This window comes from Hetaerina americana, unplaced genomic scaffold (genome assembly GCF_022747635.1).
Source record: "Hetaerina americana unplaced genomic scaffold, ioHetAmer1.1.p SCAF_3, whole genome shotgun sequence".
Lineage (NCBI taxonomy): Eukaryota > Metazoa > Arthropoda > Insecta > Odonata > Calopterygidae > Hetaerina > Hetaerina americana.
Window position 1 is genome coordinate 34339337 of NW_027286874.1, and position 22852 is coordinate 34362188.

The 22852-nt window shown below is 38.0% G+C and overlaps 1 protein-coding gene across 1 annotated transcript in view; it reads right to left on the reverse strand.

Moving 5' to 3' along the window:
- stan (Protocadherin-like wing polarity protein stan) overlaps window positions 1-5883 on the reverse strand; it is an 89790-nt gene extending 83907 nt beyond the window's left edge. The window contains exons 1-4 of the mRNA XM_071587331.1: window positions 5655-5883; window positions 4905-5194; window positions 2652-2924; window positions 1946-2112 (exon numbers count right to left, since the gene is read on the reverse strand). Coding sequence (XP_071443432.1) covers window positions 1946-2112; window positions 2652-2924; window positions 4905-5194; window positions 5655-5825 — 901 coding nt within the window. The 5' untranslated portion in view covers window positions 5826-5883. The remainder of the gene's footprint in view (window positions 1-1945; window positions 2113-2651; window positions 2925-4904; window positions 5195-5654) is intronic.
- Between the last annotated feature and the right edge of the window lie 16969 nt (window positions 5884-22852).

A 22852-nucleotide genomic window follows, 5' to 3' on the forward strand; every position in this document is an offset into this window, starting at 1 on the left:
GCGAACGCCCAGCGCGAACACTTACGATAAAAGTGGCTTTGATTTTACTTGGCACTGGTACGTAACATTGTGGCCATTTTGAGGTCATGACTGTTTACTAGATGCCAATAGCTTCCAAGAATGCCAATCGCGACCTCCAGTGGAACTACAATATGGCAGGAAATTCAAATTGAAATTTGTCCAGAGATAAGTGCCGCGCCCTGTACAGGGAGTTAATTCATTTATTTCCTTGGAGCTCAGGGTAGCCAAAATGTTCTCAGAACAGCACTCTACAACCTCTTCAACTCTACTATCTGCATTGCATATAGAAGTATGAAGAAGGGTTTTTATACTTCCATAAATGCAACAGGTTTATCACCCAGGAACCTTTGATTCACTCAGTAAAGACTATATGTTTTACGGCAAAGCTCTCCAGCACCAGCCGGTACCATCTGCATTACTAATTGGAAATAATTGAAACTATATTTAGTCATCAGTACATTCAATCTGATCCTAAACTGCATCACTATCAGCACTCTTGACATCACCAAACACTCATCACAAAAATGATGCATCCACTTAAATCCCCATAATCAACCACTAATTGCAGCAAAATTCTCTACATGTAAGTGTTTGGCATGTTTTTGAGCTGCATCTTGAATTTAGTATCACAAATTCATATGCCACTTAATCGTGATGGAGATCAAGTATTATTAGAATTTGTAACAGTGAAAGAGGGAGGGGATCGAGATGGTGTGGTGGCTAACCTACTGGCTTCCAACCTTGAGCACCCAGTTTCGAATCCTGGAGGTGACATATTTTTCAGAGGTAACCTGATCCCTACTTGAGGTGCTTTGTGGAGAGCACTTTGAGTGAGTATGACATTGGTTGGATGAGACGTTAAACTGCGGGCCCTTTGGCGCCCTTTGTTAAGAGTAGGCTAATGGCGACGCCAGGTTTCTCTCCATTCTTCCTTTTCCACCCATTCCTAATGACGCAAATGACTTAGCTGTCAGTTGCATCCCCTAAAAACTACTACTACTGAAAGAGGGAATATGACTGTTTCTTTTGAATTGGTCATGACAGAAGGACAAATATGCCACTAGAAGTTGTCTAATCAAATAAATAAATAAATAAATGGAAAAATGCAGACAAGAATATTACAACCAGTGATATTATGCCTGCAGTTCAACTGGATTTTTCCATCATATAGAAAGAAAGAAAACACAGCAATTCCACATTTACACTTTATTCAGACTCGGTCTGAATCAAGTGTAAATGTGGAATTGCTGTATTTTCTTTCTTTCTATACGATGGAAAAATTCCAGAGAGTAACGGCTAAAACAGTCTCTCACGATTTTGAAAGTCTTAAAGGTTTCCATTTCTATACCATCAGCTGATCTTTGTCATAGCCACTATGTACATAAACAAGGTGCCAAAGATCTTCAAGAAAGTGTGCACTAGACTTCAAGTTTCCAATATGCAATTGCCTTCAATGATTTTAAAATAAAACTATATTTAAAGGCCACAGGACCTAGATAGATATCCTTTTAGATATATTTTAACCAATCTGTGCAAAATAATACGTAACATTGTGTGACTGTGCCTAGAGAACAACTGAAAAATTAATGGATATTAATCTCGTTGGGATTGAGATGACAAGTTTTATGTTATAATTCATGCAACTATGATTTTTTCCTAATCGTACGTATTTTCAATTGTAAGCACCATTATTATTTTTTATTTAAGAGAAACATAAATATTATACACAGAAAGTTATAATATGTATAAGTGCAATCAAATATTATTTTCTGTCAAGGTATAATGTGCCTATTCAAAGTTATATATGCACAATGCACATGCACAGTTGAATTTAACAATACCGCTGTGTTACCTTTGAAAATATAGAAAGCACTAAGTAGCAAGCATAAAACTTAGGAGAAATGATAAATAAAACTCAATTTACCTTGAGCTCTAATTGCAAGACGATAGTTTGGCACACTTTCAAAATCTAGAGGCTTCACCAATGACACTTCTCCAGATAGGCCATCAATAGAAAACTGACTCTGAGGATTTCCACTGATGATAGTGTACCTAATAGCTCCATTTGCTCCTTCATCAGCATCAGTCGCTCTGAAAGTTGAATATAATTTAACTCATCCAAGTAGAAAGAAATTTTGTACAACTAAAAATTTAAATAAATTGCCAAGTTTTATTCGGATCTGGAATCCAGAAAGTTCACAAAGAGGATGGATATGCCTCTCCAGTTATGAGGTAGTTTTCAAGGAAAAGAAATGACCAGACCACCAGAATCCAAAGGAATGATTAGGAGACCAATATCAAGTAGCCAAAGTGCAATTACTGCATTTCTTACTAGAAGAAGCAAGCTTGATACCTGGAAAACCATAATCATTTCCCAAAACTTCCCCTTTTAAACCCTCCACTAAAAAGAGGATAGGTAGCCACCATCATACTTTTCCTTCCTTTACTTATGCTTTCATACCTGAATATTCTACATGGATTTTTTTCTGTAAAGTCGCAGTAGCATAGCATAATGATACTCAATTGATGATTCACAATGATGCAGGGTGGTCAGCCACCTGAGTCAACAAGCATATGAATAGCCACTATAGCCAATATCCTAAGTAATAAATTTTTACTATAATACTTACCGAACAGTGGCAATAACAGGAGAACCACTCCACTGAAGATTTTCAGGTACTTTTACAGAGTAAGTCCTTTCTTCAAACTGAGGGTTATTATCATTTTCATCAAGAACTTTAATAACTAATGGAGCTGTAGCACTGCGTTGAGTTTGACCAGAACCCATAACTACACCTCCTCTTCCCCCTTCAGGATAAGCCATGTCTGTAGCCACAACTAGCAGAGAAAATGAATTTGTTTCTTCTCTATCAAGCGGCAGTCTTGTAGTAACCACACCAGAACTGAAAAATGCAAATCAAGAAATTCTTACAAAAATCGAAAATTTGTCATCCATTCAGTAATTAATGTCTTCGTGACCACCAAAACTGAAGACAAAACATTCCCTCTTAATATCCAGCTATCCTATTTTCCTTGGACCTTCTTATGACAAAATTTTACACTTAAAATAAATCACAATAATGAACATAATCAAAGTTTAATAAACACGTGCATGGTATTTTCAAAAATTTATTTTTAAGTATAATTCACAATATTCCTACATTGAGATTCCCTTGTGACACTGTCTTCCTACACACTTTTGTGACATATCAGTTAAGCCAGAATTCTAACACTTGGTAATTTAATGCAGAGAAAATCTGCAGCGGAATTTTATTAATTAATTACCTACTGAGGAGAACCTGATATTTCATGGAATCTAAGCTAATTTGTTTCAGAAAATTTTTGCTACAATGATATTGTATTTCTTCTATGCCAAATTAACATTTTCTTCCTCATTTTGACAATGGTACACATGAGAGCCTTTCAGATGTATGTGCACCCTCATAAAAACATTTAACTTTTATGCTCCTTGATTTGCCTAAAACATTTTAATTTCATAGGAATAATTGAACGAGTTTTCATGGTCTTCATTTCTATTTACTTCCATTAATGAAAGTTTCTAATTACACGTATAACACTGCTGACATCTTTCATTTTCAAAAATTTCCACCTTAGAAAATGTCTAGTATGTTTTATATTTCCCAATTTTGTATTTTTTTAATACTCTCCAGAGGTAGTCTGTACAACCTTTGGGATTCTGATAAACCTCAGGTTTCCCTGGGGTCGAACCAACAGAGTTAACACAGCAGTCCGGGGCAGGACTAGAACCTGCAAACTTAAGGTTAGCAGGCAAGCATGTTATCCAACTGATTAACTTGGGCAGTGATTGATAATTTTTCAGTTCCCTAACAGTTTCCACATCCTTAGATATGAGTGACATACAAATATAATAATTATGTAATTTTTCTTTATATCTTACATTTATAAGTAATGTATTCTAATTTGGACATAGCAGTAAAGTGGGGAGATCACTGGGGCTCATTAATCCAGGTTCAAGAGATGATACCTCTGAACACCCTCAGCTTCACCCAAGCTGTGAGATTTTCAGGTACCAGAACTTTCTGGGTAACCACAGGCAGCACAGGTAATACAACTGCCCCACTACTCTGAGGTATGAATTTCAAATGCCATATACGGTTTTAAATCAGCACGAGGTGAACTCTACCCTCACCTATCAAAACAACGCTCAGGTTGGTACTGTGGTTTTATATCATAAATTCTAACACCAGGACACTTATATTCAAGAATTAACAACTCATGAAACAAACCATTTGCTAGCTAACTTGTACACCACAGAAAAATGCAATAATTTAAGTAAATTCTTTATGATAGTGGAGTGTTAAATATTTTGTTTTAGAATGCCTGATTGTTACATTTCTGTTTATGAGACATTTTAGGAATGGAAGTAACAACGATTTATAGTGTTTTTTTATAGGATCAAACACATTATAAATCAATAAAATGAGACCTTATCAGGGAAAATATTAAGGATTATTCTCTGCCCTTTGATTTTACTGGCAAATTTCACTTCAATTAACTTGCAGTCCAATTGAAATACAATGGACAATAAAATAAAATACCAATCAATAAAGCAAAAAATTGCAAGGCATCAATTTGCCCTTTTGTCTCATATCTAAATTCCTTCTTATGCATTGCTGAAATTTTCAATTAAATTTTACTTTATCATAAAAGTTATTTTTTAGATATTTATTCATTTTTCTCACCAATACTGGTCAAGCAAGGCTTGATGGTTACATCATTCAAGTTGTGTTCAATAGAGTTCAGCAAAGCACTTCAAGGATTGTATCGAATATTTGAAGAGGCAATGAAAAATAGCAATAACAGGTTCAATAAATGATCCGGATGACACTCATTAACATTACCTTGGGTCTATGTGGAAGTGTTCACTAGGCATGCGACCAGAATGAACTTTGGACTTTTTAATCCCTTTCTCAGCTTCCTTTACACCATCATTTTCATCAAGACTTATAAATTCATCAACAGGAAGATCCTGCAAATGATATTCAAGTTTGGCATTTTGATCCATGTCTTGATCAGTAGCTCGAACAGTTAGAAGTATGGTGCCAACAGATACAGATTCACGAACAGAAGTCTCATAACCCTCCAATGATTCAAATAATGGTGCATGGTCATTGACATCCAATACGTCTATCTGCAAAAAATAATTTTAAAATTTTAGAACATAAATGGTAATCTAAGATCCTACATCAATACCAGGGATAAGAAATCAATTTCATATGCTGCTGATAAATTACTGGACTTTAAATTTTTAGACATAATATGCAAAAGTGTAAAAGAAGGTGGCTCTTCCATATGAATAGAGGTACCAAAGAGTAGTCAAGAAATAATATTCTCAATTAGGCTAATAAATTTAAAAATTTTGAAACTGTTGATGACGAGAAATACATGTTTCATGGTTTATGAACATTTTACTAATTTGATTGGCTATTTGGTTCTGCATCTTCTGTCTCGGACTTGACTTACATATGAGCCACGGATCTTATGCTATTCACATTTAAAGAAGAAAACTACTGCTAAACTTACGAAGAGAATCTAATTTTTAAACGACTTAAGTTATAAAAAAATGTAGTTTACTCGTAATGATAACTCACCTGTAAGGTGGTTGTGCCGGTTTGTGGAGGGAATGAATCATCCGTCGCAGTTATTTGAAAATAATGAACATTGACAGTCTCTCTATCTAATTTGGTTGTAGTTGTAACAACACCAGATCTTGCATCCATTGAGAACATGCTCTGAGATCGTGAATCCAGGAGGGAATTCATTGCATAGAGAACAGGTGATCCTTCTGGGTCCCTGGCTGATACTGAAATCACTTTCAATCCAGGGGGAACTTCCTCAGAAACTGATGCAGCATATAGAGGATGTTCAAAACGAGGTACTCCATTACGCAGCTCACGTCTGGCACGGCCTGCTAGGTCTCCAGAAGACCCATCAGGTCCGCCTAGTCCTGAAGATCGGTGGAACACCACATGGATTCTGTGCTCCGAAGAAATCAGTCCACCTTGAGTTTTATGCCAGCTGTCCTCTCCACAGCGAAACCGGAGATACATTCGAACCTATAAGCAAAATATATCCATGACAATCATGAGGTATTGCCCAAAGAATATGCAATATTTTACTTCTTTAAACTGAAGGGTAGTATAATATATCACATGAATATTATATATATGATATCACATGAAAAACTATTCCCACCAAGAACTCTTTCAAATACATTATTATTATGCAGTATTTAGTAGCATGTATATACAGTATTATATAACATGTAATATTATTTGTAATGGCGATCATGCTGCTGTATAACTACAGAAATGAAAGCGAATGAATGAATAAAAAATGAAAATAACACCATTGAAACGAATGTAGGCAAATTAAGTTTGGATAGTAATTCCACAACAAGTGGTATCTTAACATATTTCCCCAAAGCCACATTTCATTACCATGAAATAACAATCTTGTTACAGCATCACTTTTTACCTAAGAATTTCAAATAATTAGGTATTTTATATAAATGCCTTTTCCCATCAAAGCGAGCAACAATTGTCAATAAAGACCAACATAGATTACCAATGTTCTCTTATGCCACTTGGTAAACTAAAGGAAAACATGTTGGAACACGTCACATACCTTCCATAAGGGATCAGGTGAGCACCCTTCCTCGCCAGAATAAACAATATCACCGCTTGATGTTATCGCTAGTCGAGCATTTCCAGTGCCAATAAGATCAAGTGATTCATAGCGACACTGAACTTGGGCACTTCGAGGCAAAAGAGTTAAAATATTACTTATTGTCTGCTCCCTTAATACACATGGTCCCATAGCTGCTCCCCTCCATGGCAAGGGCCCGTCGGCGATTTTCTTGGGCACTGCCACTGCATATGAGGCAAATGTTTCACTTATCCACCTCCTGGCTTCGCGCACCTTTTCACGCACACGAGCCCTGCACCTTGCACCCCCGACAAATATCCGTAAAGGCAAAGAATAGTAATCCAGGCCCCCTCGATCACCAACCCACCGGTCACTCGCAGCATCATCGCTGTTACTATCTTCAAACGTCTTAAAATTTTCTTTGGAATCGACTGGAATGGAATCAATATACACGGTGAAAAGGTTAGGGTATAGAATTCCATTGCAGTCTAGTCGTTCCTTGAGTATTACTCGTCCCTCTTGTGAAGACACTTGCAACAATCGGGGTACGAAAGTCGCCGTGCGATTGCTGTTGATTCTGTAAACACGCTTGGAACGGACGGCACCCGTTTCCGATAAAGATGAATCAAACAAAACCTTCCCTGGATAATCATTCTCAGTGATCAAAAGCAAGTGCCCAAAACAACAGGTACACAGAAAGAGGAGATAGAGTAACACGGGGAATGTTTTAGACGACTTCTTTGGTCTTGCCCAAGAACTCATATTTCTTGCGCTGGCCTTAATAACCATTGTGGAGAGAGCACTTCACAGACGTATTTACACTAAACAAAAACTACAATATTGCATATACAATCCTTCTCTCTCGCATCCACCAATCATTTTATGTAGATTCCAATGAAAATACATGGCTGCCTTACTTGGAGGCAGTCTATTCGGCAGATATCTGTAAAACACAAATGCATACAATTTATATTAATGTTTTAAGGGTTAATAATAAATACTAAGTTATAAAATGGCATATTGAACCATAGTGGCCTCTGTGTTTTTAATGTACCATGGTCTGAAATTCCGGAGATTTCAACGTCAGATTTTTTATAACCGTAAATGAAAATGATAAATCAGCGCGAACAGTACATTCGTTATTAATGGACAAGCTTTACGGCACACTAAAATGCACGATTGGTTCAAAAGAAAAACACTCGGAATGTGATTTCATTAACTTCGATAAAAAATGAACAAGTTGAAAAATGCATTCCAAACAGAAATTCAAATTCAAAAATACCAACTCTGTAACACTGCATGATAATCACGTTGTGGGGTCCAAAATGTTGGCATGCGAGAGTAAGTACGGTAATCACTTTGTAACACACTATACACGTAACCATAACACTTCTTACCTGCACATAAACATTTACTTCCACTTCACAACAAAAGCGTCCTTAACTATCTTCAAACACGCTGTTTTCGGCATGTACGTGACTAGCATGTAAATATGGAGCGTTTCACTCGGAATGTTTACTTGGTGTTACATCCCCGCCGTACTCTACCACAACACTCGGCCATGTTCACAGATCGGGCGATGCTATGAGGCACACAGGTCGAGACGACTGGGAGGGGAAGGTTATAGTAGGGGGTGAGATGGATAGGACAACGAAACGATCGGAAGCTTTCTAAGGTCGGCTTGGTAAACCAAGCCACACTCTCCGTTTCCCCCACGTTTGGCTGAAGCTCATTTAAGAGCGAAAAATCGATCCCGGACATCCCATCCCTCTCACTATTATACTCCCATCTCAGCCGCCAGGCAGCGCCAGTGGCTAACAATACCTTAAGCCGTGCGGAATGAAAACGAAAACAAACACAGAGCACGCTATGCAAAAATCTACAATTTTTCTAGGGAAAGGGCTTTCATACTTAGCATATTTTTTGGGAATTACATCAATTTACCAATTTCTGTGACTAGCCCTCATCCCATTCGTATATCCGAAAAAACGGATTGTTTGAACAAATGCTTTGAGCTCTTCCGCTACGGGTATCCTCGGAAAAATATTCATTTAAAGTATAAGACAAATAAATTGACGCTGTGACCAATCCTGGGGTTTATGGTTTATGAAAAGACGAGCATTGTTCAAACCGTTAACTATTTTCTTATCCATCAAAAATTGTCAGCCGTGATTTGCGATGGAAGAGTCCGCACATAATGTAAAGCTTCTTATTCCAAAGGATTTAATGTTATTAGGCTGGATATAAACAAGAGAGAGATAGTATCTGATTACACGCCACCCCCGAACGTATTGGTACCAAGGGAGGGTGCCTCGGAGGGCTGTACCGTCACTCACCAAAAAAATTAATGAGCCGCGAAAGGTACCAAATGATGTTCTTTTCACGGCTAGTTGCGATTGAAGAGCACCCAATAAGTGAGAACTATGCTAAGCTTTATACATAATGAAGGCGAATTTGGTTCCCTGGTTCTGCCAACTTCAATGTCAAGTGGGCCTTTGAATTATTTTCCACGCAATAAATAAGAGTGATATCTGCCAAATGTCTACTGCTAAAATAATATAATTACTTCGACAAATTCTAACTGACCAACTTTAAAATATCACCGTGGGCCTACCGTATGAAACATCACCTTCTGCGAGTTATCGTAAAAAGTCACTAAATAAGGGACGCTAACACAAACAATTGCTTTGACTTCACACCCGCTTATTTTTAAATCGGGAAACTCGTCGAAAAGCCCATGACATATCTTCCAAGACTCATATCTTAACGGAGAAATGATGGAGAATTCTTTACGGTATTTGACATTCCCAATAATCTGAATGATTAGTTAGGTGTAACTACTCCAGGATAATGCGTATCAAGTACGTTCGTATGTCCGTAGTCTACGCCAACGACGAGACTGGCATGGAACCATTGGCAAATGAGCAATTCGTAAGTTCACTGAATAGGAGCGCAGGTGGATTTCTAATCCTTGGAAGTGACTTAATTGCATCCAAATTGTATCAATGGAAAGTATGAAGGGAATTGGTTATTTCATCAATTTCAATCAAAGTTCGGAAAAATGCGCACAGGAGATCTTAAGCGACAAACATTTTTTTCGAGTTGCCGAAAGAGTTCGCTGATTGATCGTGATTTGATGGTGGAATGAAATATGGTCGTGTGTTTTTGTTAACATTATCTTTAGACTATTGGAGTGATGGTAGATATTTTGATTTCAAAATTTAAGTTTAAAATGGGACGTTCCAATCTTCCTGGATCTCTACACAAGCTCAATCATTGAATAATAAAATCTAAATACTTAAACATCATCTGTCTCCTATCACGGACTTGTCCATCCACATTTCTGGAAACATTTGGTTACGAGCCCTAAGTGTACGCAGTACGCCAAATTTTCCACTCGACAGACGGCCTCGCATCACTTGCTGACTCTTCATGTAAATATAAACATTATTGTTATTGGTAGTCTATTGTTGAAGGTAGTTTTTGGATTGACACAGAGTTATCATCGCTTGACTTCTCAGCTCCATTCAAAATAACACAACCCTCACTACATTAAACTGTTCTTCGACTTACTATTTCCCTTCATTCTTTCCGATTTCCCTATCCTTTTCCTCCCCCTACCTCGCTTACCTAACGTCCTTCCCTCCGGTATGCCCTTATAAACCTCCCCCCTAACGTGTTCCTCTACCCAATGGTGCCAGTTTCGCTGAGGGAGAGAGACCCGGGGTCCGTCAGACAAATTTAGGCTCGATTGGGTTGCCGAAGCTCTGAAAGAGGCGTGAGGAAGTGTGAAACCATACAAACTAATTGCTGGAGGGGTCCGCCGCAGTTGCTTGCACATGGGAATGGCTGAAGACACGCCATTTCCGTTTTTACGACCAAAAAAGCGTTTTACTCTTGGAAAAATTTAGGATGGGGGGAAAACAAACTTTGGCCAAAACTGTGCCCAGTAGTTTTCGGATTCATTGCGTACTTGAGTATATTTCTTACCTAATGAGATGTTTGCACTATTTGCGAACGTACAGGTATGTGCATATACACGAATGTATGCACATACATGTATGTATATGGTTAAAGATTTCAAATCGTGATGATTTGATAACCTGTGGGCATATATTTTACAATGGTACACTGATATTATTTTACAAATGACATCGATCCACCAACTCACAGGAATCAGGTCTAAGGTTGGTTCGATCGGCGAATTAAAAGTATTTCTACGGCATGAGGTATTCGCACATTAGGTATAGAGAAGCGGCTCCTGACCGCATGCTATTTGAAGTTTATCTAAAATATTTGGCACCCGAAAAAGTGCAAACCCTGAGGGAAGCTGTAGAGGTGGGGGACTGGCTAGAGGGGGTACCCAGATTTGAACCCGAGCCCTTCGAATGTCAGCCGAATGCTTATTCCTTAGCTCGCTCGCCACTGATCGTCTAAGCAAGATAGCATGATAGCATAGTTAACTCTTCATGTTTTGCAGGACAGAGTGCTAATAATATAAAGAATAGACACAAGTGTAATATATATAAAAAATAAAATAAACACAGAGCACTTTTGAGATTATTAGTGTAAGATTTGGATTTGGTATGTTTGTAAAGATAAGATTAGTTTGGAAGGAATAATAGCTAATTAGCCATTGAATCCAACAGCAATACTCTAGCCAGAGAAAATATATCCTGTAGTTTAAAGATTTTTGGGCAGAAATTAATCTACAAATAAGTCCAAGTAATCACACCAATTATGTTGGTTAATTTGCAGCGCAGGGGATGGCCTACACTCTCCAAAATTCTGTACGTAAAAATTCATAACTTTTATGCAATTGTACCGAACCTCTAAAACCTTTACGGAAAAGAAATGTCTTAAGCCACCCATTTAATTGGTGAGTGATCGTCTACCGTACAAAACTGGCACTGATCGTCATTACCCTGAAGAAAATGAGAGACCAAGCTGGTGTCATGCACTCAAAGTTTTGGCTTATAAACAAAACTATGAACAATTAGTTTTGTGTAAAAGTAAAATGATTTTGCAGGGATTAACTGTTTTCTTTCTGCCTTTCATTTAATTACATGCAAATACAGCAGTATTCCGCAACAGATTTTATGGTACACCCCTATAATTGAACTCAGGGCTCTAAAAATCACATCAAATTTGATATCAACATCACAAATATTATGGTAGTTGAAAAACTGCATACTGAAGTAATTAAAATTCAAAATTCATTTAAGCTTTCGAGGAGAAAGAGGAATCTAAATCAGACTTGTACATGTATTACGAGCTCATTTCACTGAATTTCTTTCTTTTAAATTAAGTGCACTATAATTTGCTTTGCTAGAGGCTGATGAAATTTTTCCGCTCAAGGGCGTAAGAGAATGGAAGAAAAAGCTGGATCAGTGTACAATGGTAAAAGGTCAAAGGAATAACATTGTTCTTCCAGTTGAGTAATAGGCGAGAGATGGAGCACGATATGAGAATAGCTTAGTATCTATCGCACACTTTTACTAGAGAAGGGATAAAAATACTGCAACTGCAAAGAGACGTAAAACATAACCCAGCTCAGAAATCACCACTTATTATGCTCTGCCAAAACAAATATTGAAAAGTTTCTGATTTTTAGCTTGGGTGAAAAAGATAAGGTGATGAACTACGAGTATTGAACGAGAGGATGAACCCATTTTGAGATGGTATACGTTTATTTTTTGTTGAGAGAAAGCTTAAAGGTTTGTTTTATGTCATAGTCCATGATAGCACTTTCATAGAAATGAGTAAGTCGAATAAAATTATTAAGTGATTACCTTTTCCAACCTATATCGAATAATATTTTTAATGCCTACCTAACGTACAAAAGCTTAAAAACGTATTGCATGTACAAAAGCTAATATCGTGTTTTTCCGAAAATATTCCTAATTTTCTTATTTTAATCACTGGTAACGGCACACCGATTTACCCACGCTCACGAAAATCAATATTGCGATACAATATCGAAGAGCAATAGAATGTTATCCGTCATGAACTGACTTGTTTTTACCCACAACAGCTGCAAAATTTCCGAAGGACTTCCTTTGCAATCAGCTGCTATCGAGCGCAGCCGGTTGTCGAATGGGAAGCCGTATGAAATAAATCATGCAAAGCTTGCATCTTTACATCGAATTGGAGCGTCTCCCAGAATTTGCAAATAAAGCAAGGAACAATTTCCTATTTCCTCGTATACATACGACAAAGATTACTTACTTGTTACGGAAACTGTCATCTGCCAATCCCGTAGAAGAATATGGTGATGCTGCTCTTCGAATCCCTCCGCAATAGAGGAGCATTTTTTATTATTCCGCACTATTCTTTCAGTTCTGTGACAATTACGCACAATAAGGAAAGATTGTTCAAGTTTCTCGTTCACCGTTTTCTCTAGGCGAGGGCTCGGTAATAAATCCCGTGGTTGGTGGATTTTTCAGTTAAACATGTACAGTTCGTGCATAGGGACACCGTTCTGGAGCCACTGGACCAGAACATGTCCAAAATACAAGTAGTACGGCCATCCGACATCCGGCCATAGCAGGGGCCCACTGCGTATTAGATGCAGGTGCTGCTGGGATACTCTTTTCCTTTCTGCTCCTCCCTTAAATATTGTCTCCCGATCTGAAGCGACAACTTTTTTTCTGGCCAAATTAGTATTGAATAGTGATCGCAGTCGCATCTGATTGAAAAATTGTAATGCAATGAGTAATTTTTGCCGAGCTGTTAAGTGGCTTATAGTCATCGAGAGGGATTTGAAAAAAACTATTTTAAAGATGAAACAACTTTAATGAGATATAACTTCCTTATTCCTTCATGAACGGGGAAATCCTTACGCCATTTTGATATTCTTTTCAAGTTTCTGAGGGAAAGACGGTGAGCCAGGTGGCATGTGTGGAGAACGAGGCCTATCATATTTCCCGATGTACTTCCCAAGAATTTTTCAGACATAAATTTTCACCCAAAGGGGTTCCTGACTACCAACAGACATTCTCAGTAAACCTTGCACTTCTTCCAACGCTGATGCCCCACCCTGGAGAGACCAGGCGTCCCAAGTTTAGTGACACGTTTTCGCTGTGGACAACGAATAAAACCGTGTGATTACTCCCTTACAGTTCAAAATAAAAGTGACTCCATTATTTTTATCCCTCACAGAATTGTAGCTGCAATAAATTCTGCCTGATTGATCATATTTTTCATTATTATACTTTAACCCCAATTAGTTATTAAGGTATGAAGGGAAATTTTTATTAAAATGGCTCATCCAAAGACAGGTATTGGTTGAAATTTTGAAGATATTCCAGAAAATACTGTGTATTGATTGAAGCTGCGGAAATTTCATGCTTCAGAGATCTCTTTACGTCCGCCAGAGCTGAATAGTAGATATTTTTTAGTCATCACTACTATTTATAATCACCAAGGCACAAAAATATCTTAGCTAAAGAATTAGAAATGAAAAGTGCCTTAATATTAGAAAATTAAACTACAAGGAAATATTTCTATTTTATTACTAATTTAGGCCTGGGCCATGGGCCTGATTTTTAAGGGTGTCTGACACGCACCAAATCAAAGTCGCAGGTTCGAGTCCTGCCTAGGTTCTGCATAGATGTTGTATTTTCATGTTTCATATGTCGCAGATTAAGTGTTCTTGTGGTTTTATATGTACTCGGCGTCCCTAAAAGAAATGAGCGTCGACTTGTGACCAAAAACATGGGCATGAGAAAGGTGTGTGCGAATTGAGTGCTCTCGGACGAACGAAAGGAAACTCGCCCGCGGATCTTTCAAGAGTTTCTTGACCATTTGAGTGAACATTAAAATTTTTTCGACAATTCCCTACTAGACTTCTTCCTTTTCCCCCGCCTTAAATCCATGCTGAAAGTATGTGACCACGGGTCAGTGGAAGCGTTATAGCAGGCCATGACGAGGGCAGCATTCCGGGCGCCGCCTTCCAGAAGATAGTATACGAGGCGTGGAAAACCCGCTGGCAGCGAGCGGTGTGTGGACGGGCAAGGGTGCTGCTTCGAGGACTTTTGAGTGAATGTATCAATTCTGGTAATACATACTTATAATTGACTCGGTGCTACTACTTTTGGAACAGACCTTGTAGCTTCCAAAGAGCCTAAAATGCGCATTCTAGAAATGAACATAGAATTTGATTCGATGGCTCTGTTATTGCTTATTGGAAGGCTCGCATTCTGTTGGATATGTAAGGAAAATGCACACTTCTCTCCGTAATTCCCAATCAAAAAGGAAATGCCAATGAACCGCAGTTAATCAGAAATCTCACCTCGAGTTCGTGCAGAGCCAATATTAATTTGGTTTTTCATTTATACGGAGAGTTTTGCTGTCATTTGCTGTCTTCGAGAAAACAAGAAATAGCCATCTCTTTTAAAAGTAAATTTCTTCTTATCATAATAATTTCTTCTATTCCAACCAAACGCTTCGCATTCCACTGTACCTTTATTTCTCACGCGATGATTCCCTCAGTCAAACTGGTAGCCCAACTATCTTACGGCGCCGGGTCTTACCTTCAAGTCCGTAACGGTGAAAGAAAAACCTATATATTTAGCCATTTGGTCGATAAAAGTGATTTATTGTAATCGTGATAACTGACTAAAAGCTTTCTGAAAGTGTTTGGATTTTTCATCTCTCACTATTTAGATTCAAAGAAGCAAACAAATGAAACAGCGAAACGAATCTACCAAGAAAAAATATGAAATGACTACGCTGTTCAAACCAGAATTATACGAGCTAAGCCATTACCGCCATGGGGGAAAGATTTCCAAATATAAGATGCCATTTGGCTTTTCTCCTGACGTTGACTTTGATTTCTCTAGCTCGAGGTTCTGCGGAGAAATATCATAAGCATCTCTCCCTTCCAACCAACTCCCGTTCGACCGAACGCCTTTCAGAACTCGCGTTTAGAGAAAGGTGTTCAAGGATGTCTCAAGTTCCCAGCATGGCGTTGACCTGCGATCGATCTTCGATCAACACTCTCTGTTCACGTCCAAATAATTAAAACCAAAGAAGAAACACGATTAATATTTCCCGGGGCTAAAAAATCTGCGTTAATTTCGAGAGAGTTAATTTTTAAGGAATTTATAAAAGAGATAACGCTCACGATTTATTCATTTAATTAGAAATGATTCAACAGTACCCTTCAAATACCCTTCCCATTACTTTCCGTAATGCCAAAGAAGGCACCCTGGTTGACAATAAATTCTCACTAGTCAGAAAAAGTCTGAATACGTGTACATTGACAAACTTTTAGTTTACGAATCATTTTATTCGCGCATTTTCGTCCTCAGTACCTAGCTACATTATTTGGCAACATCAGGATGTCGTTTCACAACAGTCTTAGACACGTTAACCAAAAGTCAGCGCAAGTATGTTTTTACTCTACTCAGCAGTCCGGGAATTTTGCTGTATAAAATTTTGAAGAAAGTGGAAAAACAAGCAGTCCGTAAAACAAGCAGTCTCATCATTATGTTAAAGGAAGGAAAATAAAAAGGGAAGATATACAGCGGGAGAAAAAACGCGAGACAACAACCATAAAATGGTTGTTTTCTCGCGATGAGGATGCTTGCAAAAAATGAGTATTTTTTACGAAATTGTGCACTACATTGAGAAATTTAAAATATCTCATGTTAGGATTAACGCCTCTGAACAAATTCGCTTATATTCCAGGTGGTCGTGATTTGTTCCATTCACAGCTGAGTTTAAATTAAAATGTAATATTACATGGGGACGTATATTTGGAAGTATAAAATAAAATATTTCTCCTGTGATGGCGAATTCATTAATAGAAGCACACGCTCTTTACCTCCACATAGATATTCATCTTCAATGACCGATCAATTATGGCATGAGCTGTAGGTATCGCGAGATTTCCAAGTATGCATGCTTATTTAAAATCCGTATTAAATATTTTAACGATGTTTTCATTGGCAATGCATATCGGAATTATTTATTCGATCATTATTCTTAAACGAGGCAACTACGCAGTAATGGATATTCTTCCCATTCTTCAATTATTAAATAAGGGTTTTATTTTTTCTATTTTCACTTCATGAAATACTTCTTCCATTTTCACAGTAAAAGGTTTATAGAATAGGTAAATTTTTCGAATAAATTTTCTGGATTTAGAGGACAAAATCGCAATAACTGAGACGATAAAACAAGACGCATTAGCGTAAAACTTCGCGTTCGCTCTTTGCCTCGAATCCCAATCGATTACGGAATGGAAGGACCGGCACGAAAACCGCGCTCGGAATTTAAAGAGAACATTCACGCGAGGGTCAGGGTGAAACGGGAGCTTCTCAAGGGCCGGATGAAGTTGGCCGATGCAAGAAAATATTATGTGTGAAAAAAATAAATACGACTGATAGTTTGGAGGCTGATGTTGGCGATAGTTGACTTGAGTGCAGTGGGAGGAAGGGAAGCACGCACATTTTCATGACCACCTAAGAGTTATAGATAGATGAGTACATTGCAATCGTCACGAGGAGATTAACAGGATGGCCGAAATGGTACGGTGGATAATGTCAGGCAAAACAGTCACGGGTATTAATTTTACTGAATGCTGTGTTCTTTTGAAGGTTAGTTACAAGTACTTAAGGATAGATTTAAAATGATGTCAAGAGTCACCGTGGATATCAAGAAAAGTTTAACACGATACGACTCATTTCATTGCACGGATGACATTTTCAGATGCGTACCTTATGTGATTAAATTGGTTGTTCCGTATCACATTTTTTCAAGAAATCAACAAATTTGCATCATAATTTTATCAAAGAAATCAGCAAGCATCAAAACAATGACAATCCTCAAGATGGGTTTACAGAGTTGAGCCTGGAATAACTTTTTGATAATTGAATTACATTTTCCGATAATGACTCAACTGTTGGAGAACCTAAAAACCAACATCTTCAAAGGGAGGAAAGGGATAGGATGAACAAGGCAGGCCTGGCAGGGAGGAGAGGGAAACGTGGCGATGCAGAAGTGATGGAAATCAGTAGGATTCATTCCTTCGAAATTCACAAAAAATACCTACATCACAGACTTGAGTATACGCAAAATGAACACGTAAAAATCTCTGTTTTGAGAATTTCTCAGCACTTCTTCATCTCATTTGTATCCATTTTCGTGAGATTTGTGCACGAAGTAATTTCTACCATGTTGAAATGTTCATAAAAGGTTGAACGAAATTCTTCACGGTTATATTTGGATCTTCATCTTTTCAGATTACGCTCCATCACGTCGTAACTTCAATTAGCCACATAATTCAACGAAAGAAACACCAAGAGGAAGTCGTTATCTATTGTCCACCCTTCATTAATTTTTCTCTCTAATTATATATTTTTTGTGGGTCTTCGATGGGAAAGTTTTGAATTTCGTAGGGAAGCCTGAAAGCAGCGTTTAGAGTGAGATGGGCAGTGAGAGAGGTGGGAGCTAATAGGAAGGGCGTTGAAGGAAAGGGGTCATTGGACATGAGGCGGAGGAAACGACGTTTTCAGTGTCGTCGGCGTGGGCGACGAAGTGGGACATTGGAGAGGGCGTTAGTTTTCGGCTGCCACCTTAATCCAATCCATATCTCAAGCGTGGACCATAATAATAGAATGGCGTGGCACGAGTTAACCAGAGAACAGTTTAGAAATGCAATTGCAATTCAAAACAGTCCTCATCCACTTCACGATTTCGCCGTTGATGAAAGAGGTTTTCAGCGAGAGGAGATCTGCATCCGAATTTTGAAGATATTTTTCATTTTGAGACACCACTTTCGCCCATAATCTTTTTCAGTCGATAGTATTTTTTAAACTCCTTGGTTTGGAAAGTAATCTAAGGGAGTATATAAACAGGGTATTCAAAGAAATTTTAGGTATTTAACTCATGCAAAGGACATTTCTCTCATCCTCCCGATTATTTTTATCATTCGAATTATTTCCTAGTTGTTGGCATTGAAAAAATTGATAATAGAGAGTATTAGAAAATATTAAAATCGAGGCGTATATTACAAAAGTAATGGAATGTACTCATGTTAGTGCCACTCATCTAGGTGCGTCGAATACAGCTGCCTTTAGGGAAAGAGGTTGCGCGTGCTATATAAACCTTTTTTAATGTAATTACTGAAAATGATAATTTGATATTTGAATAGTTTATGAATTTAATGTCAGACTTAAGCAGATCGTATTACCAATCTTTTAGTATTTAACACTTTTTTGGTGGATTCACGATGTGCGCGAGGAAAGAACAAATATTTAAACATATCACAGTGGGAGACTTAATGTCATATTTTATCTCGATAGTCTAGTTTACCGATGTAGTATGGGACGCTATTAGTTACTTTGGTCTCACAAGTAAATTGCAGTACTTTGGCTGCCCTCGGTGGTACTGGCGTTACATCATCGATTGCTAATCTTTGAATGAATTCACGGGTTCGATTCCCGCATAGAAAGGTTATCCTCCCCACCTAGGTCTTTGACGTTTGTGACTGTTTCCGTTGTTTATCATTAATTATTGTAATAAAAGACGTTACCGTGGTAAATATAGAAGAGGGACTCGTGGTTCTAAGATCAAGATATTATTATTACCTGATGTGCCTTTTCACAAGAGTTACTCTGGCTTGCTGTATTCGTTACCAGTTTCTAAAAATCCCCTAAAATATTTCCTTTTTTTCTGTAAAAAATATTACGATAAATACCGAAAGAGATCTTGAACGAAACGATTTAACGAAACTACGGACGAACCCCAAATACCCGCCTTACATTCTGAATGTTGACTAACTATGAAACCGCACCTATTAAATACTTGTGTCTAATCTAAATATATATATATATATATATATATATATAACCTGACATAATCATTACGTCAGGTTTCTTTCCAGCAGATCAGCATATTTTTACCAACCTGCGGTCTCCGAGAAAAATTGACGGTTAGAGTGACTCCTACGTGCTTCCAAGTATTCCCAGTTCATACCGATACGACACGAGCGAACTTACACATGCCGTCAATACAAAGGTGAGCCTGCGCACTGCTCCTTCCCGAAAACTTACGGAAGTAAACGGAGAGGTATGAGTCACAATTCGGCAGGGTGAATCAACGCGAAGGTGAGACATCTGCCCCCTCCGTGTCCGGCGAGGGTGCGGTGGTGACGGCTTATCGTATCTAGGGATGGAGTGAAAACATCCCCATCACACAACCCGGGCGATGTATTCGATTAGGGAACACTACTTAAAGTCAATAAACAACTCTCTTTGTAAATATTTTTCAAATTCATAGAGAGAATTAGCAATAAATCCATTATGATCGTGGGTATTAGCCTCAATCCCAAAATATTCCCGGTATACCCAGCTACGGGCGTATTGTTTCTTTCGCGGATGTATTGTCAGTGCCTCGTCGTTTTCATTTGATTTATAGCTCACCAGTGAGAACATTCTCGGAGTGATTCAGTGGATGTTTTCGGGAAAAGAGGGAATGGAGCGAGAGAGTTTTAATATTATAAGTCAAATAGCATAATTTATGCATGAATGGCTGGTGCTCTAACACGCCCTTACAGTGACTTGCGGAGTGCATTGTAGGTGTTTTAAATAGAGGTAGTAAACGACCGTCTCTGTGTAAGTTTTTGATAAACCCTGGGACTATACACTACGGTACTCCCATGCCCTAACTAACATTACACAAAATATCCGTACACCCCAGGCCCCAAATTACGATAACTCATTATTTATCTCTGCTTATTGGCTACTTAATGCCATTCAAAATGTCTATTCTTTTTCTAGCTCTAACTCCCGTTGATTTAAAACAAAAGCCTTGAAATGTGTGCACATTTGAGGAATACACTGCAAAAAGTTGGTGTATAGATGTAATAATGACAACGAACATCACAAGCGTCGTATTTACCGATTCAAATATTATTCGAGAAAAGCAATCATTTACTAACAATTAATCAAGTAAAGTGACGTAGGGTTTGGACTCTAATTATGAAAATTGTACTTAATAGGTATTTTTTCACTTGTTTTCCAAACTTTCTCCTCCCTTTGGAATCAGGACCCAAAGTTACGCATTATGGTTACATCGGGTCCATCTGCGCGCCAGAATCATCAGTTCATACCCCTGTCACCACCTACTCCTCCAATAGCGTACCTGTATCTGTTTGCCTTTTCTCAAACCAACCGCTCATATATCGGCCTTATTCCCGCCCTTATTCCGACTGTAGGGATCTTCGTCAATCTAATCTGAAAAAAATCACAGCATATCACCAACGCTCATGGAAAGCTACGAAAGCAATGCGGCAGGTGGTGTTTAGCCTCCTAGAACAATAGCGAATAGATTTTCCGCGTCTGATAACTCTGGTATCTTTGCTATGCCGTGTTAATTTCTTAGAAATTTTCAAAAATTGAAATTTTCAACTTGAGGACCAAAGTGGCCGAAGTAGGAGTCTTCGGATTTGAAACGAACCTAACTGATCATTCATAAAGCATTGCTCTATATAATGATCAGAGCTCATTATCTAAATTTTATCGTAGCCAATGCTCTACTTAGGCATTAAATGAAGAAGTGACTTCCGTGCAAACAATTCATGGGAAGATAATCGGGGGAATTCTCTTACGCGATGGGAAATATATCATTTGGTATGGTGTATTTCTCTAGGAGAATAATAATTTATCATTAAGCTCAAGTGGGGATTTTAAGGTTTTCATTTATCCGTTGGATTAAACTGATCTCCGTTGTGCTGAAATGAGGATTCCATATGACCAAATCACAGCGGTAATTACAGATATGCAACTCAAGTTTCCTGTTTGATAAATCTAATTTGGATTTCTCTGATATCCCTTGGTCTCGCAAGGTTGGCCACCCATTTTCCCAGAATTAATTTTTTTGCTTCACAGCCTACTGAACTAAGCAAATAATATAACTAGGAGGAAAAGTTAAAAATCTTATTATACTCCGTCTCAATTTAATTATCAAGATTACCACATTAACCAGGATTAAAGCATGAACTTAATGGAATAAAGTCAGCGGAAATTATAAATTTTCGTTGATCTGAGTAAGCACTAGATAATAAGAGATATACATTTTATTGCCTGTAAAAAACGCCACTCTCTTTCGGTTAGCAGACGAGATGAATAGGAGTTTACTGAGGAGCCCATTATGTTAACTTTGAACAATATTTTCATTAAATTTAAAAACCTCGTCGATGTACCAAACTTTGATTGGGATGATAATTTATTCCTTTTAGTAATGTAATCCTACAAGTTGAACTATTTTGTTTGGTAAGAGGTTTTAAGACAGAATGATCGTCTCAACTATGCGAGAATACAGGAACTTTTACACAAGCTGCAGGAACACTTTTTTTCACAGAATTCATTTGCTTTTCTAATTTTTTGTATTGCCGAGAAGTATGTTAGAAATAAACGCCTGTGTATTTCAAATATTTGATAGTAATTTCCCAGAGGTTTAGCCATTTATTTTCAAATAAAAATTAAGATTTCAATCACGCCACATTCCTAGTAATAAGTACTTAATGTGTCCATTTAAAATAATTATTACTCGGACTCGACCACCGACATTGGACTACTTTTGCGTTGATGATTTTCAAACCGGCCCTCTAGCTTTAGCTGCTTCCACTTGCCCCGACCTAATTACAGCACATTCACGATCCTACTGAAGCACGCGAAAATATCACCACATCCGAGCCATGCCAAGGTGACATCGGTCGTACAACTTCCTCTCATTCTGCAGCTCTCGTGCTGGGATCGAAAAGAGGTTCCGAGTTTCGGTTCACTAAAGGGGAGAAATGCAATCATTTAAGGATATCGAGACGGTAAAATGTGGTATCATCTAGGAGTATACAAGTATACATGTATATGTAAGCATTGGAGTATAAATATATATTTCTAATCTCCTTGAGCATAGCTAATGTCTGCTGGTCTGAGAGCAAACTTTATAAGCGCCAAGAGGAGGCGGGAGCAGCGTATTAGCCCAGCGGAGAGAAATTTGGGCTACATTTTCACATGCAAGTGATACCTTTGAACGCTATGGACGTAAAGATCATTTTTAGTTAACCAAAACATCTTTATTTATTTATTTAGTAAAAATTGTGCACATACAGCAGGATTGCCAGAAAGGAAAT